The 18,878-nt window shown below is 30.8% G+C and overlaps 1 protein-coding gene across 3 annotated transcripts; it reads right to left on the minus strand.

The window, feature by feature from the left end:
• Positions 1-7,953: 7,953 nt before the first annotated feature.
• On the minus strand, positions 7,954-12,380 carry LOC125067634 (bifunctional methylenetetrahydrofolate dehydrogenase/cyclohydrolase 2, mitochondrial). 3 transcript variants are annotated; one of them, XM_047676330.1, is made up of 7 exons: positions 12,240-12,380; positions 11,026-11,123; positions 10,334-10,789; positions 9,201-9,409; positions 8,805-8,927; positions 8,437-8,560; positions 7,954-8,393 (listed from the first exon to the last, which is right to left on the minus strand). In XM_047676330.1, exons 2-6 carry the CDS (start codon positions 11,115-11,117, stop codon positions 8,445-8,447), a joined length of 996 nt encoding a protein of 331 aa, XP_047532286.1. In that variant the 5' UTR covers positions 11,118-11,123; positions 12,240-12,380; the 3' UTR covers positions 7,954-8,393; positions 8,437-8,444. The 3 variants fall into 3 exon arrangements, with proteins under 3 accessions (XP_047532286.1, XP_047532284.1, XP_047532287.1); XM_047676328.1 differs by having other exon boundaries at positions 7,954-8,560; XM_047676331.1 differs by lacking the exon at positions 11,026-11,123 and having other exon boundaries at positions 7,955-8,560.
• Positions 12,381-18,878: the final 6,498 nt, after the last annotated feature.

Genomic DNA, 18,878 nt, shown 5'->3' on the forward strand with positions numbered 1-18,878 from the left:
ACTGTCAAAACGACTTCAGTGTGATAACACCTTAATGGCACACAGTTTTCAGTGGAGATGTTATATTTACAACCTGGACTAGCGATGACACTAGGATTACTCGTTTAATCTAGAATATAATAGCTTGATGGATGTTTAGTTTGTTCACACCAGGCAGAGCATGTGCATTGCAACAATTAAAATAATTTAGCATGGATTAAGTTGCTGATACAATGAGAAAAATATAATTATTACTAAAAATAATTAAACCGACATATACACTTAAGGAGTGACTATATATCTATGACAGTGTGTAATTAAATTAATGTTTTTGTTCTTTTTTAATTATTTTTTTGGTGCTTATGTAGTCTTTACGTAAATATGTACTAATATGGCCTCGTGATCTGACATACACAAATTAATTTATAAGTAGGTATTTACTACAAGTAAGGTTTTCGGATTTGATTTGGGAAAGGTTATTTTGATGTTAATTGTTATTTTCGATTTCAGAATAGTAAATAAAGCAACGAAAGCTAATACAAAATTAACGAATACAAATTCCTGGTACCTCGAAATGACACTTCTTTTGGTGAATACATCAAAAGTGCTGTATTTTTATTTTTAATTTGATATGTTAACACATTGTTAACACACTTATAATTAATAAAATTTGATATTCCGTTAAGTATGATATTCTGTTTATTATGTTTGCTTATTTCAAGCATAAAATCATACTTTTTGCAACAGTAAGTCTTTTTTATATAGCACCACACATAATATAGTATATTTTTCATTATATTTCTGTAACTTGAGCTACGTTACAGAAATATAAAAGCAAATACTTCAAATAGTTTTGCACAACATCTTTTATTATTAAGATAAAATTAACAACCCTCGTAATTAATCAACTTTAAGGTAAATTTAGTTTCGTCTCTTAAACCATTTAACCAATGCATTTTGTATTAATCAAAGTAGTAATTTAACGCACTAAAAAACTCATTTATTCATTAAATATGGCAGACAAAACAGATTATCACAGTTAACAGGTAAGACATAATTATACAACATTCAAGAGATATGTATGTATGTGATAATCCTGAGTATGTGTACAAATTGAATTTAAAAGGCACAATAAAAAAAAGGGAAAAATAATTTAGTATAATTTAGGACGGGCATTAGGGCCACCTGATGGTAAGTGGTCACCATCGCTCACAGACAATGGCGATGTAAGAATTATTAACCATTACATTACAAGACTCTAGAAAAATACTCAAAATTATAAACAATTAAACTCAAGTTGTTGTCTGAGGACACCATATTAATATATATATTTAAAAAATAAAAAAAATGTTACAAACTCATTTTACGATGAATTAAATAAATTTACCTGCAGATAAGTGTTGGTATTTTAACATGGAGGGATTTATATTTGAGTATAATAATAAACATAAGTCTTTAATTTGTTTGCTATATTTCAAAAACTAATACACTTTCATATAAGAACTTTAATGAAAGGTAATTAAATAAACGTACGCTCATGATAAGATCCCTAAGTAAATTAATATTGTGTAGAACTTCAATCCTTATTGCGTACATCATACTGTCTATGTTAGAGTAATGTTTTCAGGGTATATCATTATATATAAGTCGTAAAAACCTTAAAGCGTAAGGGGTCGTAAGGATAATTCGTGTGCCAAAATAACGTAATTATTTCGTTAGGAAACGCGACCACGTACGAACCCTTCGTTTATACGTGTCCCAAGGCTCGTGACTAATAAGATCTTGTACTTGGATTTTGATGTAAATAAAGCCAGCCAACGATGAAAAACTTATCTTAAACATAATTTAGGTAATGTTAAAATAATTCATACTTTAAGAATTCCTACTAAATATTCATTGGTTCGTTGATATTGTAGTCTACTTAGTATTTTATATTCTACAGCCAAAATACAATAATTAGTATTGTTGTGTCAATTTAAACTAAAAATATAATTTAAAAAAAGCAGAAAAAAAATCCCGCTATTTCTTTCGCCGGTTCTTCTCAGGTCCGAGGTGTTAATTTCCGAACCGATAGTACATTTTTGTCTATTAATAAGCAAGTGTAACACTTCTATATTGAATAATGATCAAGGTCAATAACCTTGATTTTGGCTAAAATTTCTTACGGCGCCAATATCTATTGGTAGTGAAGCCCAATTAGGTATACCCGCCCACCCGGTGACGCTGTAAAGGCCAGTAAGTCGGGCCAACAGCACAACTACAAACAGAAACAAAAAAAAAACAATTAGGTACTATAAACTTGATCATTTGTTCGTCCGCCTACCTATTTTATAAAAAAAGAGTGTAATTAATGCATTTGTTATTTTTATTTATTATCTGTTTTTGTACGATGATTTTCTTTACTATTGAGAACAAGATACATGTTGAGTAGGTGTAAGCTCAATGATGCCTGCCCAAAATTTGAAGAGACTTTAGTATCTAGAAAGACTGTCTAAATATTTCTTAATATTAATCATTTGAATTGTGAGCCGATCAATATAAAAAAAACAACAACAAATAAAAAACAATTTTAAATTAATTTACACGAAATTGGACGGAAAAGAGAAACATTCGATACATTGTTTGTGTTACCTGTTGAATAAATTCAATAGAATAAATAACTTTGATGTCGCTGCGTTCATTATTACAAATTCATTTTGAGTAATTAATTAAAATGACTGGATAATGCGGTTTTACGCGACCTTTTCGATTGAGGCTAATATTAGGTAAATTTATTCCTCTTACTGTTTTTATTATCTGTTATTAAATAGTCATGACGTTGACAGAAGAATAATGTTTGGTGATGAGAATGTTTACTTTTATATTGCTGATAACGAATAATTTATGTTAATATTTTAATTATAATATTAAATGCCTCGGTTACACTTCCGTTACTTATCTTTTTGTTTTGCTCGAAACGATGATAATATATTTTTATTTTAACATTACATTAACAGCCTGTAAATTTCCCACTGCAGGTTTCCTCACGATGTCTTCACCGCCGAGCACGAGATGAATTATAAACACAAATTAAGCACACACAATTCAGTGATGCCTGCCTCGGTTTGAGCCCTAAATCGTCGGTTAAGATGCACGGGTTTCAGGGTCGTTTTTGACCATTTCGGGCCCTGGTAGAAATCGAGACCTACTTTGTTTTTTCGTTCTTTTCGTAATTATTGTGATCAAGGACTCTTACGATATTCGTAGATCACAGTACTAAGAGTACGCAGTAAACACCATACTTCGCCAACTCCCAAAATTTGACTCCCTGCTTCGTCGCCCTACCGCGCAAAAGCTCCAAATATTTTGACATGATATTTATAATATTACTTATAGGTATTCAATGTGTTTCGGAGAATGTTTTTGGTTAAATATTACCATAAAATATAATTTAACGTATAACGAAGCCACAACAATGCATGTCCGTGTCTGCTAGTTAAAATATGATGTAATACTAAACGCATACAAGTAGATCAGTTATAATATGAACAGAAAAAAAAATATGAAAAAAACAGGAGTTAATACTGAAATATTCATAAAATAATATCAATACTTATTTATCTTATATTAGATGAACAATCCTATTTCTTACTTTTTATATAAATTCTTAGCAAGTAGGACGCAATTCCTCTAGGATTTCCATATTTTTTTCTGAGAAATAGGTATATTATTTTCGAATCGGAAAAAATACAAACATTCTGTTACGGAAAAACTTGAAACAGGATAATTTCCAAGTACAGTTCGACGTAAAGGAAGACAAAGTTGTGTTATAATGTTATGAAAACTTGGGTGTTATTAATACATAATATTATATAGGTACCCCTTCCCGGTGTCACAGTCACAGTAGGTGTAATGATAATCAAACCTTAAATTTCCAAGCGATCTGCTAGAAGTCTGCTATATTATGCACTACAAACAATTTTATAATTGATATCTTTATTTATACGTATTTACCATACTTTATGCTGATGATTTAAAAAAAAATTAAAGAAATAAATTCTACTTTACTTTACTTGGTGGTAGGGCTTTGTGCAAGCCCGTCTGGGTAGGTACCACCCACTCATCAGATATTCTACCGCCAAATAACAGTACTCTGTATTGTTGTGTTCCGGCTAGAAGGGTGAGTGAGCCAGTGTAATCACAGGCACAAGGGACATAACATCTTAGTTCCCGAGGTTGGTGGCGCATAGGTGATGTAAGGAATGGTTAATATTTCTTACAGCGCCTTTGTCTATGGGCGGTGGTGACCACTTACCATCAGGTGGCCCATATGCTCGTCCGTCAACCAATGCTATAAAAAAAAATATATATCAACGACTGTGTTTTATTACAGAACTTAAATAATCTTTGTAACTATTTTAATAAGATTTTTTTGACTCTAAAGGTTATAAAGAGCAAAACTGTACCGTTCACCCGGAAAATAATTCAATTTTTGCATGTGTATAATTTAAAAGCATTTATTTAAAAAGGGTGTATGCAGTTAAAGACCTGGGCGTAGTTTTAGACTCCAAGATTACGCTTGTTACATGTGCTACCAACATCCAAATTTTATCGCATGCTTGGATGTATTTTGAGAGTTGGTAGGGATTTCAGTCAGTGCTCAATTTTGGTTCTGTTCTATAGCTCATATTCGATCTATTCTTGAATACGCCTCTACTGTATGGAATCCACAGTAATCTTATTTAAATTATTTAGATTCCACACAAAGAAAATTCTACAAACATTTATGTGTTATAGAGCTGCTAACACACAACTTTTGTCTCCTCTTATTTTACGTAGACAAGCTAGAGATCAACTTTTCTTATATAAAATGATTAACAGTTTATAGAGTCACCTCTCCTATTGTCTAATATAGAATTTATCTGTCTACGAATTAATTCTAGATATAAGCTATTATTTGACGACTTCCGTGGTCGAGTAGTGTGTAAACCGGTTTTCATGGGTACGCCACTCCGAGGTCCCGGGTTCGATTCCCGGCCGAGTCGATGTAGAAAAAGTTCATTAGTTTTCTATGCTGTCTTGGGTCTGGGTGTTTGTGGTACTGTCGTTACTTCTGATTTTCCATAACACAAGGGCTTTAGCTACTTACATTGGGATCAGAGTAATGTATGTGATGTTGTCCAATATTTATATTTATTTATTTATATTTAATGTGCCGATTTGTAAAACGTAAACTACTAATAATATTATCTTCTTATACCAGAGCAGCCAATATTACAATAAAGTAAATATATTCAGATATTGATATTTTATGCGAAAAAATGTATTCCTTTAAAAATAAAGTTATTAAGATAAATTTACGTATCAAATTATAAAAATATGTACCGACGTGTATAACTATTTAGTCTGTAATTAATTTGTGTTTAATGTCTTATATTCTATTATTGTAGAACGTAAATAGAATGACGCGGTCAAGGAAGTGACGTCACCTTTGAGACGTAATAAAAGAAAGGGGTATCGATCTTGGGTTGTTATGGTGGTAACAAGTTTGTAACTGTCAGTTGCATTCTTGATAAATTAGATATTTTGTTGATTTTTACATTAGCCTCCTCTCACTTTGAGGAGAAGGTTTGGAGCATATTCCACCACGCTGGTCCTATGCGGGTTGATGGAATACACATGTGGCAGAATTTCGTTGAAATTAGACACATGCAGGTTTCCTCACGATGTTTTCCTTCACCGTCGAACACGAGATGAATTATAAATATAAATTAAGCACATTAAAATCCAGTGGTGCTTGCCTGGGTATGAACCCGAAATCATCGGTTAAGATGCACGCGTTCTAACCACTGGGCCATCTCGGCTCAATGTATAATAGTTACCTATTTGATTTTATGTATGTTAGTCTTTGTTTAATTTTAATAATTGTGTAATTCGTATGAGTGGAAACTTAGATGATGTACGTAATATTGTACATTGTTATGCCATAAGTGTCACCTCATTGTTTGTATCCATAAAATAAAAAAAACTCTATTCTACTTAACTAGTTACTTATATTTTCTTCCTTCGCCTTATTTTTTTTATATGTATAGTGAGAAATACGATATACTTGGAAATAATGTCACTTGTGAGATGACGTCAGACAGTATGGAAGAAGCCGAGCACAAATAAAATTGAGATAATATAATGGCATAAGGATGATGATGACTTTAATTTCCTTCCAGAGGTCCGATAACAACTCACCACCATCATTCAATACGCTATTTTTTGGGAATTCATAGTGAATATCATATTGATGATATCATGTCCATTTATTTGTCTCGAGTCCTCTTCTGGTTGGCATAGGTCAAAGGTCGATTTTTATCTATTCAAACTAAGCGAACTCAGATTGTATGGAAAATATCGTGCTAATATGTTATTATGATTCAAATATTATTTATTCTTATTATTATTATTATTATACTTATTATAATATATTATTTTGTCCACTTGTTCCATAACAGTATATAGATAAAAAAAAAAAATTATAATTACTCTCTACCTTTGTTCAAATAAATAAAGATGCATTGTATTCATGACGCTTTAATAGCAATATTTGCAATAAAGCGTCATGAATACAATGCATTTGAGCGAAGAATGATCAAATCGCATTATATTGTGTTTTAATCAAACACCACATTCATTGCGTCGAGCCAAATCTGTGGTCATACTGGGCGATTCTACTATAAAATTTTAACTTCATCGCAATTAAATCGATACATAATAGTTGCCATTTAGCTGTTTTCCTATTGGCTAACAATTCAGTTGCTGTTCTTTCGAAGTTGGGGCGGAATATGGTCGGGAACGTATTGTAACTTTTTACACTCGGTGACTGAAGAAATAAGAATAAACTTGTAAGCCCTAATTCCCGTTTGCATACGGTACAGAGAACATTTTTGGGTTATGGTATAGGCGTTAATAATAAGATACCGTGAAATATAATAAATTTACCATTTAACAAATTAATTAACATTGAATTAAACTCCAATTTACCCATACACTAACCTATTAGATAAAGAAAAACCGTTATAAATTAGTAGAATTATCCCCTCTTCGACTGCAAACGGCACAATGATGTTTGAACACGATGCAAATATTTGTAAATATATCATGTAAACTTTGACAATTTATGTTGTCTGGTAGTACAAATATTGTAATGTTTATAATTACTGGAATTTTAAAACTTGTGACAGGTTTTTTTTATTTCATTTCATTGTAACCTGCAAGTCACTTACCTACATTTGGCGCCAAAATGATGAAACTTTATTTAAATGAAATTTTAATGTCAAATAGTTCAGTTAGAATTGGAATTTGTCGATAGAAATTTAATTTTTCAATTTTGTTTACTATAGTTTTTTTTCTTAATTTAACGTCACTTTTTTCCGCTCTATAAAACCAATTATTTTTTTAAATGTAACAATGTAGGATAGTGTAATCAAGAATCCTCTGTAATATTCTGCACATCTACGGCTGGAGCTCTTTAAAAAGTAGATCTTAACTGATCTTTTATGTACACTGTACAGCCATCGTGCCATAATCATTGGCACAAAAATCGGCTTACGCTATTAATATATAAGATAATTCACCAAATATATATTTACGGCCATATCAGTCAATCAAAATATACTTCATTCAAGTAGGCTTTTACAAGCAATTTTGAATCGTCATTTAACAAACTATATTAAGTGAAGCTACTACCGGTTCCGAATGCAGTTTCTACCGAGAAGAAGCGGCAAAAAACTCAGTAGATATTTTTTTTCAACATTTAAGATTACAAAGTCACGTTAGTTAAATACAATTATATGTATATAATACACCTTGCCTGGAAGTCAACAAGTCATACTTACATAAGTAGCTTAACAGTGTTTGTTTAATGATTTATGAAATTTATGAAATGTTTATGATGTTAAAAGAAACACAATTAAATTTGAATATATTTTTATTGAATTATTTCAATATTACAAAAAAAAACATTTACGATATACATATACCAAATTTACTCTTAATATAATATGTCTCTAATTTTTATTTTATGAATAATGTAAAAAATTATAAATGCGAATTCCGCAAAGGAATGTATGGAAGACATAAACACTGGGAGCAAACGTCTATTTTATAAGGCACTGCACGGATAGCAAAAATCGGACATTTATACCCAGTGTAACGAAGCTTACATTTAAATTACTCTTACATAATTATAATACTTGTCAATCCCTATACCTATATAATAAATAAAGGCACTCAAGCTATCAAACAATTTGATCATGGCAACACTGTCAAACGTCATAATTTTGAGATTCTAAAATCGGTCACAGACTAAATAAATCATAGCTGCCATTTTTTTTTTTTAATAATTACACCTATATTGGATGTGCCTTAAATATTCGAAATTCAAAAACGAATGATAATAATGTTGATTAACTATTCCGCGTTCATAAAAACTTTTTTTATGATCCTCGCTGCTTCTGCGCCGCTTGGAAAGTGTTTTGCATGAGCATAGCTACTGTCATTGGACCAACACCACCGGGCACTGGAGTGACCGCACCGGCAATTTTGGAAACCTCTGGATGGAAAAAAATACAATGTAATTTACGTAATATTCACACAAAAATAATAACCCCCTATGGGTTGCTGGACAACCGGTTTTGACGAACGAATTTTCAGTACATGCCCTTATAAATAGAAATAAACACGCTTGTAAACACAACACAAACACAATATATATTTTGCTAGGTCTCATACAATAATCTGTGTGTCTGGAATGTAATAGATAAAGAAATTCGTTTATTTAAAAAATATATTCCTACCGTCATAGTCCACGTCTCCGACCAGTTTAGTCTTTCCTTGCTCGCTTTGTACTCTCGTTATACCAACATCTATTATGGTAGCACCGGGTTTAACCATATTTGCCTTTATAAGTTTTGGTATACCTGTTGTAAAAATTAAAAAAAAAAAAACAATAAAAAAAGAATATATAGGTTCTTCGGTTTAATTGTACTTTACAATAAATTAAAATTAAAAAAAAAAACAATGAAATATAATTTGTATAAAAGAAACGTGTACCCGAATTATGCAGTTGACATTAAACTTATACAAGATTGACATTTAAAAAAAGTGTAAGCCCAAAATCTATAATTTTTATATGAAATTTTAATTATTATTTATTCCACCTGACCGGACCTAAATTAAATAAGGAAACGTACCTGTGGCTGTTACAATAATGTCAGCGTTCCGACAATGCAGTTCCAGCTGCTCAGCCGGCGTGTATCTGTGACATATCGTCACAGTCGCATCCATACCCAATCCACTGTCATGGTTCCCATCACTATGCAGCATCATTGCTATAGGCATTCCAACATTCTTCGACCGTCCAACTACAACGGCATTACGACCGAATGTCTCTATTTTAAACCTAATAAATAAAAAAACTTAATCAGAATAAGACTCACCTCAATCTGCACAATTTCATCAACAGTTGGATTAAATATTATAAACAATATCTTTTTTTATAATATTTTAATATATATTATCCAATAATATCGATTTTTCAAATAGTAAATAAATTAAAAGCAAATAAATTTTGTTAAACAAAAAATTCTAACGACTAATTTTTCAATTAAAAAGTGGCTCTTAAATGTAAAGTCAAGTTTTAATCTAGTAAGTCTTAGCCGACATCTTGAAAAATGCGTTTTTGCAGATCTCAATGCTCTTAAAAACGATAAGAGCCTTTTCTACAAGAAACCATATTATCTGTAACTTTATCACAAAACTTTTTCTCTGCATTAAATATTATTCAACATGAAAAATTGTGTTAATAAAATTATTAAAACGTCATAAGTTTATCTTTCTTAAAATTCACCTTGAAACAGATAATGAATTATATTTACACTGTGTTATGTACTACAGAGTAGTGTTGTGTACAGAGAGGTCTTAATCCAGTAGTATTTATAATCTAGTATTTACAAACAATTGCAGTAAATTTACTATGGAGTAAAATATATCTGTTATCTCAAACAGGAGCTAATTACTTTGACACACGAGAATGAAATAATAATTATTTTTTAAATATAATCTATGTCAAAATGATAAGCAACAGAACTCATTAATAAAATTTATTGAAATCACAAAAGATCTATAATTATAAAAATAAAAAAGGAGACTCAAAAAGGAAGTTATATGAAAAATAAATCCAAGACTATAATAGAGAGTATCATTTATAACAGACACTTTAAAAGAAGCTATTGTTGGCAAAATAAATTAATAATAATTTGAATAAATTACTAATAAATTGTAACAAATGTAAAAAATAAAAATGTAGAATATATGACAAACTTACCTCTTTAGCATTTCTATAACAGCAAGGGCAGTTGCAGGTACTATGGTTGGCATGTCTAGGGACAGCTGACCGACATTAGTTATATGAAATCCATCAACATCTTTCTCCGGCGCAACAGTATTACAAACTTTTCTTTCGTCAATACCACCCGGTAAAGGCAGCTGAACCAGTATGCCATCCACATTTTTGTCACGATTTAGAGATTCAATAGCTGCTATAAGTGCATCTTCCGTGAAGGTCTCATCATATTTAATGGTTTCTGCTTCTATACCAACATCGCTAGCTGCTTGAATCTTGTTTTTGACATATGTATGACTGGCTGGGTCATTGCCTACGATGATGCAACGTAGTGATGGAGCTCGGTGACCTATGTTAATCCAGTCAAGTATTTTGATTTTCAATTCATCCTTGATCTCTTTAGCCAAGGCTTTACCATCTAGAACTCTGGCCATTATTCTGTTAAATAAACAACTATAGTTGAAACATTGAAGACAAAAAAAAAATTAGCACAAAAAAGATTTGTATGAAAAAGGTTTTAATGCTGTTTGAAAACCTAGTGAGATAACTAGTGCACACACAGAAACATTGCAAAATAAAAGTAAAAGTTAATTAACACCAACATAATTCATATAACAATTATTTTAATTAAAACCATTAATACAAAAGCTGTGCTCTGTTAAATTTGTTTTTACCTGGCCGAGCCCAAGGAATCAATGTACGTGTGACTTCTCATTGTCGTATTCAGTAGTGTACTGACTATACGCAAGCATATGCTTTGCCTCATCGCTTACTGTTGACGTACATAGGTCATTAGTTCACATCTTTGTAACAAGATAAAGATTTACCAGTTTCGTAAAATAATTACAAAAAAACAAACTTTGTACCGTTAATCCATTCGAATTAAGTTTATACCGCTTTATAGCAGTTATTGAATAATAAGGCCATTTATGTAGAAAAGGTTATCAGAAATGAGTATAATATCGACACAAACCAGTATTCACTGGTTTTACAATACTCCATAACATATATACAAGTATATTAACTGAATAACTCTCTGAGTTATTGTGTATCAATTGTTTCGACATTTTTCGACAAATTGAATTAAGTAACATAATATGAAGACAAAACTAAATGATGAAATACCTATTATACTATGAATTATCTTCAATTGTTTTATGGAGTTGAAGATTAATGATTAAATTAGAGTTTCTATACACTAATAATGGCCTTAATCATTTTTAAATATTTGCCTGTAAATAACTAGTCGAAACATTCTATGAAATTCTATTTTTATTTTAAAATTGCCATTTTTTTCTGGTTATTTGTGATGTAATGTTGATAAGTTATCCCAATATATATTTAAAGATGATATGACTGAATTGGTCTTTGCTCAATCCAAAATATTCATTATAAACCCAATTATAATGTCTTCATTTAATAATATCATATGGCTATACCCTTTACATTCTTATTAATATGATTACAATTTTAGCTTAAGTTTTTTAACAATATTTCTGAATTTATTATTGACATAAACTTACTTGTAACTGATTACAATATGTTTATTAGGATAATATGTACTGTAGATAAGATTTTTAACAGTAGTGGTACTGTAAATATATAGTAAGGTATATTTAAGAATTAAAAAAACATCTACTTTTTTAAATTGTTGCATGAGATTCATAATATTATTGACTTATTTATTTATCTATGGTTTTCTAAAACCTAACCTTTTCTATGATTAATTTCAGTATTAATTTTGGCTCATTGTTTATTTTAACTATGATAAATAAATTAAAAATATATATCGACTGGATAGTTTAAAATATTTAAGACTTTTATTTATAACCTAAAAACATTCATGTGTTTATCAATGTTTGAATGAAATAGTTTTGGTAATACTTACATTTTGTGTCGCACTTAACGTCGCGAAGATCTTTTATTATTTTTCACTGTAAGGCAATAAAATTATTACCAAAAAATATATTAAAGATAGATTAACTATTAGTGTTTAAAACTTTTGCAATTTGGAGGATGTCAGCTAGTCTAGCCGTCATGTGTCATATTCGCAAACACGAAAAGCAATATTCTGTCACAGCTGATTTCCGAACATAAAAATGCTTTTATATATTTGTAAACTGTAATAAATAATTGTGTATTTTAAATTTGAAAATACTTACTCAGTTTAAAATGATTTAGAAATTAGGAATGAACCAAATTGAGGGTGTAGAATGAAATATAATCGAATAAAAAGTACCAATGTGTTGAATGGTATCAACAAATTATAATATATTTTTAAACACGGCACTTTTTATCAACGCTTGGAAATAGCGGTTGGAAAAAAGTAATTAAATGGTTTCGGTTTTTCTTTGATAAGATAAAAATTTCTCACACATCTAAACATATTTTGATCATTTTATTTTTCATTATCAAATAATAGATATTTTACGTTTTGTGTTTAATAAGGAAATAAAGGCACAGCAAATTTGTACACATCCTAATTTAAGGTTATGCACAAAAAATGTTTTTTTTAGTAATATTTTAATTAGTATTTAGTAATATCACCTATTATAGGTATCCAGAAATACCAAGATGACGAAAACATAACATACGTCGTTATAAAAAACGTTTTGTATAAAAATAATTCGTTATCAGTAATTAACTCGCCCAGAATAGGCCACAACTACAAAATTATAATGTAAATATTTTTCTAATTAATTATATAAAGATAATATTTTTACATCATTAAAATGACGCAACCTTTTTTATCGATAGTCAATTAGTCTTTAAATCAATATGACGATGTGGGAAATCACTTAAAACGTTCCATTCTATTTGTTTATTAGTGAAAAAAAACATTCCTTTTTTTAAACTAGCAAGAATAAATAAATAATATAAATAAATATTGCACAACATCACATACATTACTCTGATCCCAATGTAAGTAGCTAAAGCACTTGTGTTATGGAAAATCAGAAGTAACGACGGTACCACAATAAAGTTCATCAAGCATATATTTTGCAAGAATAGTTTGTATGTTCTCTCTGTTTAAAGATTATCTTCAAGCTATTGAATTATTTATTATTAGAATCTATACTTATATTATAAATTCGAAAATAACTCTGTTTTACTGTCTGTTATGCCTTCACGGCCAAACCACTAAGCCGAATTTGATGAAATTGAGTAAGCAACAAGCATGAACCTTAAGGATGATATGACCTTTTATACCTAGTACCTGACGACCAATGTAAATTATGTAGTTTATCTTTTAAAAATAAAAAAGTAAAGAGGTCATAATGCATTTAGTAGTATTTTTTGGTCGTTTTTGTATATCAAGAATTAAAGAGGTTCCAGGAGGCATCCCTGTAGGAGACTAACGGCTAATAATATTATATGACTTAAAATTAAATAAAATGCTTAGTAGTTTTATTTAAATCCGACCTGGATTAGTACTAATAAAATGTTACTTCTATTTAGATTTTCTTTTCGAAACAAAAAACTTTTTAAAGTTTATTTATTTGGAGAAAACTTATTACATGGTTGTCTAGACTCGGAATATTTAAAATTAAAAGCTGGAGCGTTTTTTAGGACATATACGAGTTACCTTGGTGTGTCAGATAGGTACTATATGACAAATCGGTTAAACGTAACGTCAAGCGGAAAGCGGAAGTCAACATAAACAATTTTTGATCAATTTAAAGTCATAATGTTATCTTATTGAGTTTGCGTAATTATTATTTATGAATTATTTTATTGAAGTGATATTTTAATTTACTCTTTACAATGACATACAATAAGATATGCTTTATAAGTCACCTTGACATTGTTGTAGTTTAGGTACTTGGGAGCCATTAAAAATCAGCTTTGGGGTCCATACATTGATTAAAGAAAAAGTGAATTTAAAATGAAACGTCTCTTTTGTACAAATCATTATTATTAGTTCTATACATTAGGCTTAAGATTGTATAAGCTGTTTTGCTAGAAACTTGACCTTGAAATGTTTAATCCTAATCGAAAATTTTGTGGTCAAACTCGTAAAAGCACCACTAAATTTTCATGTGCCTAATTTGTGTTTAATATATATCTCGCGCGATGAAGTTGAACATCGCGAGGAAACTGTGTTAAAAAAAATCTGATTCCGGACGGATTCCGGCATACATGTATATTCCACAATCCGTATTAGAGCAGAGTGGTGAGATTAACTGTTAACCTTCTCCACAAATAAAGATCCAAGCCTAGCTCTGATATTAATAGGTTAGGTTGTTTTTGTTTTTATTTGTATAAATTACTTGACAGTATCACGATGTGTTTTCATAATATGAATGATTTTTCTATTGTGAATGTATGTGGTACAATTCGTGTATTATCAAATATTTATCATTCACAGTTAACATGTCAGTTCCAATAGCTAATTTTAATAATGTATTTATTATAAGTGGCCGTTATTGATTTTTAGTAACTAAACCATTGGTGCTAATTTGACTTTAGATTTTAATGAATGAGAATCATCTCAATGATATACATTTACGAGAACTGTTCATTAAAATAATCATACGTCAAAATAGTATATGAACAATACTGTAAATTGCCATAAAATTTTCATTTGTTTTCTTCGAGTGAAAGCTCCTATTCTCATCGAGCGCCATCAAGTTTTTCTTGATATTTATGTTATTTTTTAATAATCAATTTATTGGCAACTTAATGGTTTGTATGTGCGGTTATGTATATTTATATCTGGTGATGAATACGCCTAGACCTTTAATACTCAATCGAGATAAAAGTATTGCCAGGGCAATAAATGTTGCCGTCCACTCTTATCTTAAGGATATATTCTGAAATAAGCGATAATATAACGTCAACATTATTATATTCAAACATAGCGATTTAACTTCTCAACTTTTATACCTTTACCACCACCAAATACACTTCAAGGTAGAGCAGACTTAGCTGATCATGAAATTGTATCATATTTATACGGATACCCAGTCTGAAGAGCTTAGTATTGTAGTTACAGATGTGATAATGGCTGTCCTCTAGTAAGTGTTTTTCATTGCTCGCTAGCAAGACGATGTCTGAAGTATGTCGTCTCTCGAAGTGCCAGATCTTATAGAATATCTGCTACGTAATAACCCGTATATATTCAACTGTTGGACAAAGACATAATATTGACATTTCTCCCTTAAGTTAGGTATCAGATTTTTTCGATGCAATGATCCTGAGGATAACTGAATGACCTGCTGTTATTACTGAGTACAGGTTTGTAGGGCTGACTTTAAGTTTAGCTTTAGTCTTATTCACGCAGTTGTCAACATTTCTGTCACGGTAGCAAGCCAAAGCGATCCCATGACGCCCGCCGAAAAGACGGAGAGGGTCCCCTGGCTTTTTAGTGGGTATTCCGGTGTACTACGGCGCGCTAGGTGTCCTGGGCACCTGCGACTTCAAAGGGGGAAAAGCGTAAAGCGTTTTTTTCAAAAAAAGGTGTCAAAACTCTTGCTTCACTTAGATCAAATTAATTTCCTTATAATCCTAATAATAATCCTAATAATAATCCTTATCTAGTCTAGACCTGCATTAGTAAGACGTAAGTGGGCGCGGTCTCGAGTGACGTGGGGGTCGCAGATAAAGCGACCAGGTCAATGTCTCTGATTATTATTTACAATCGAATGACACGCAATAAAAACATTTTCTTTCGACGTTTTGACGTATCGACGTAATGAATATATAAAAAAAAATCCTAGACCTTTGACAATTAAATTTTGTGCCCACTGTTAAAATAAAAACAGAAAAAACACATAATTTAAATGACTCGTGGGTTTACAGAGACCTGGGCTTAAAATCCGAGCCAAGGAAATAAAATGTTATTTTTTAAGAAATTTTTAGAGCTTGGAAAATTTCTGTGTTTATGCTCCTGAGCCTCTGAACTGAAATTAACTGTTCGTATTCAATCAGATTTTGAGAATACGGTAATTGATAATGCAGATGTGTTTAATTTACACCTATGCACTGGACAACTGCACATGCATATGTGCACCTGCGCAGTTGTCAAGTAATTCTTGTGATGGCCGCCGTGGTCAAAATCGGTCGGAAGATGTCCTCCCTTATAATGCATTATAATTTAAAATAAAATGATTTTTGTGCTGATTGTATAAATATTATTCAATAAATCATACATTAAGGTTAAAATTTGTCGCTATGATTCTTCGGTACATTACTGATACCGAATAGAAGCTGCGGTTGGATCGGTCTATTTCGATGAAATCCCGTGATGCAAAACTATGTCTCAAGTTCCAAATAGAACGACCACAATTGCGGTTTGTATATGGCAAACATAAGTACATTCCATTCGATTCCACACATCGTACTTATATATTTTTCTTAACGACATTGAATTATTTGATTCACTGTGTTCTGATTAATAACACATTAGTTCTCATGGTGGTGATATATTAGTATTACTTACTAATTTCTATGGACTGTCGTTACCAAGTACTATTAAGGTTTAATAGTTATTTTCAAGGAATTATTAATATACCTTTTTTACTATCCAGTTAAGCGTGAAGATTTTATTGTGATCGGAGCAACCATCAAATTTAGTATTTAGAAATTTAACTTTTTACAATAGTAGTACTCCATTTATTCATTTAAGCATTTATAACAGACAAAATGTCACAATTTATGTATTTTGACATTGACAGTAGTAGGTTGTTTTATAAGTCATGAAAATATTTTATAATCGTTTAAATTTTAGGTCCATGAACCTATAACATGTGAAAAAATGTTATATAGTTATCTATGTTTAAATTATCATACTTGTATAAAATGGCATCATACTTAATACTACTATATAAAATAATGCTTAAGTTTTTATGTTTGGTTTTTTACTTTTACTATAACAGGTACTTTTGACTTAAATATTTACTACAATTTTAAAACAATGAGGAAACTTTTTGTGTTCTCTAACTGAAAAAATACTAAACCAATATACATAAAATTTACACCACAATATGCTGTGCGTTTTGGAATACATAAAATATATATAATTATTAGTATATAATATATAGTAGAAAATGTCTGCCGACTGTTTTGATTGTATGTTTATATATTAAATCAAGTTTAAACTTACACAACTTATTATGTCAAAGTCAGAGATAAAGAAGTTAACCTGCAAGACAAAGCGAAGGCTGGAGGAAGTCTAATAAACATATTTATATGAAACTCATTGTTACTCGCGGCTTCACTAGCGTTTTAGGGTTTCGTCGTCAGGTGTGAGGCATAAAAAGTACCTTATGTCCTTCCTTGGGGTTCAAACATGTTTCATACCCAATTCCATTAAATTCTCTCCAGTAATTTGGCCGTGAAAGAGCGACAGACAGACAGAGTGTCATTTTTAGATATCCAAAATGTGCAATGAAAAGTCTTGTACAAAAATTGTTGAGAAAAATTTACCTTCCAAAATATTTCCAAGGACATATTCAGATATACAAACATGAGAGGTCCTTGAGATTGATCATAGGAAGGCCGAAAAGTAAATGGTTTATCTATTGGTGACAGCGCTCAAATAAACTGGTATTAGAAGAGATAATAAACCCCAGCCATGGGATTGTTAAATATTCGGTAGGGAATGTTTTGTGATTCGGAGAAGCCTGCACAAAGTTCCACCACAGAAAAAGTGCCCGTGGTGTGATAATTAAGAAAATGTATCTATTACCAGCGTGAAAGTTGGACGACTATCTAGTTTATTTACGTAACAATAATAAAACGATTTCATGACCCGTTGTGACTGCGGGGGACATTTTTATCTATACAGGGGTCAATAGCATATTTTAAACAATGTTATCTGACTGACGTTTACTTATCATATTATAAATTCAACTAGATATGGCAGACATATTGCGGAATATGTGATGTCAAATTATTGAGTTAAGATGGGAGTAATTCACATCACATAATTCTGCCCAAAACGCTATGAAAAGTTGATTTCACGAAACGGGGGAATTTCCCTAGTATTCTCATTCTTAATGCGTGTGACTTTCATTGGAGAAATCATTTTTAAGGATTGTTTCACATACCGAAATTGTCTCGCTTATCTCTAGCCGTGTGCAACGACCAATGAGGTGCAAGTGTTTTGTTTCCTATGCGTGTCCAAAAAAGTATTTAAAATAATTGTTGCTTTCTCAAATATAGTTGAAAAGTTTAGCACTATGTTATTCCATGTTTTGTTTTCATATTTTACAGCAAATCGTCTATTTATTTTAGTTATTTATATTTATTTAAAGATGGGCCGAAAAGAGTAACGCTTCTGCTCAAAAATAGTACGGAGAAATAAGTACTTATATTGAATGTAATAATCTAAAAACACAAAAGAGGCTTCTTGCGGTTATTAAGCTTGCAATGGACAGTTAGAAAACTACATATTGTCAATATAGAAAACAAATAATATGGCATCGAAAAATTTATTCTACGAATAAGCATGGAAGGAATTGCAACAAAAATTAGCAGAAATATAGACGTTTTTTGATAAGTCTGAGAAACGGAACTGATAGGG

This window comes from Vanessa atalanta, chromosome 12, assembly GCF_905147765.1.
Source record: "Vanessa atalanta chromosome 12, ilVanAtal1.2, whole genome shotgun sequence".
NCBI lineage: Eukaryota > Metazoa > Arthropoda > Insecta > Lepidoptera > Nymphalidae > Vanessa > Vanessa atalanta.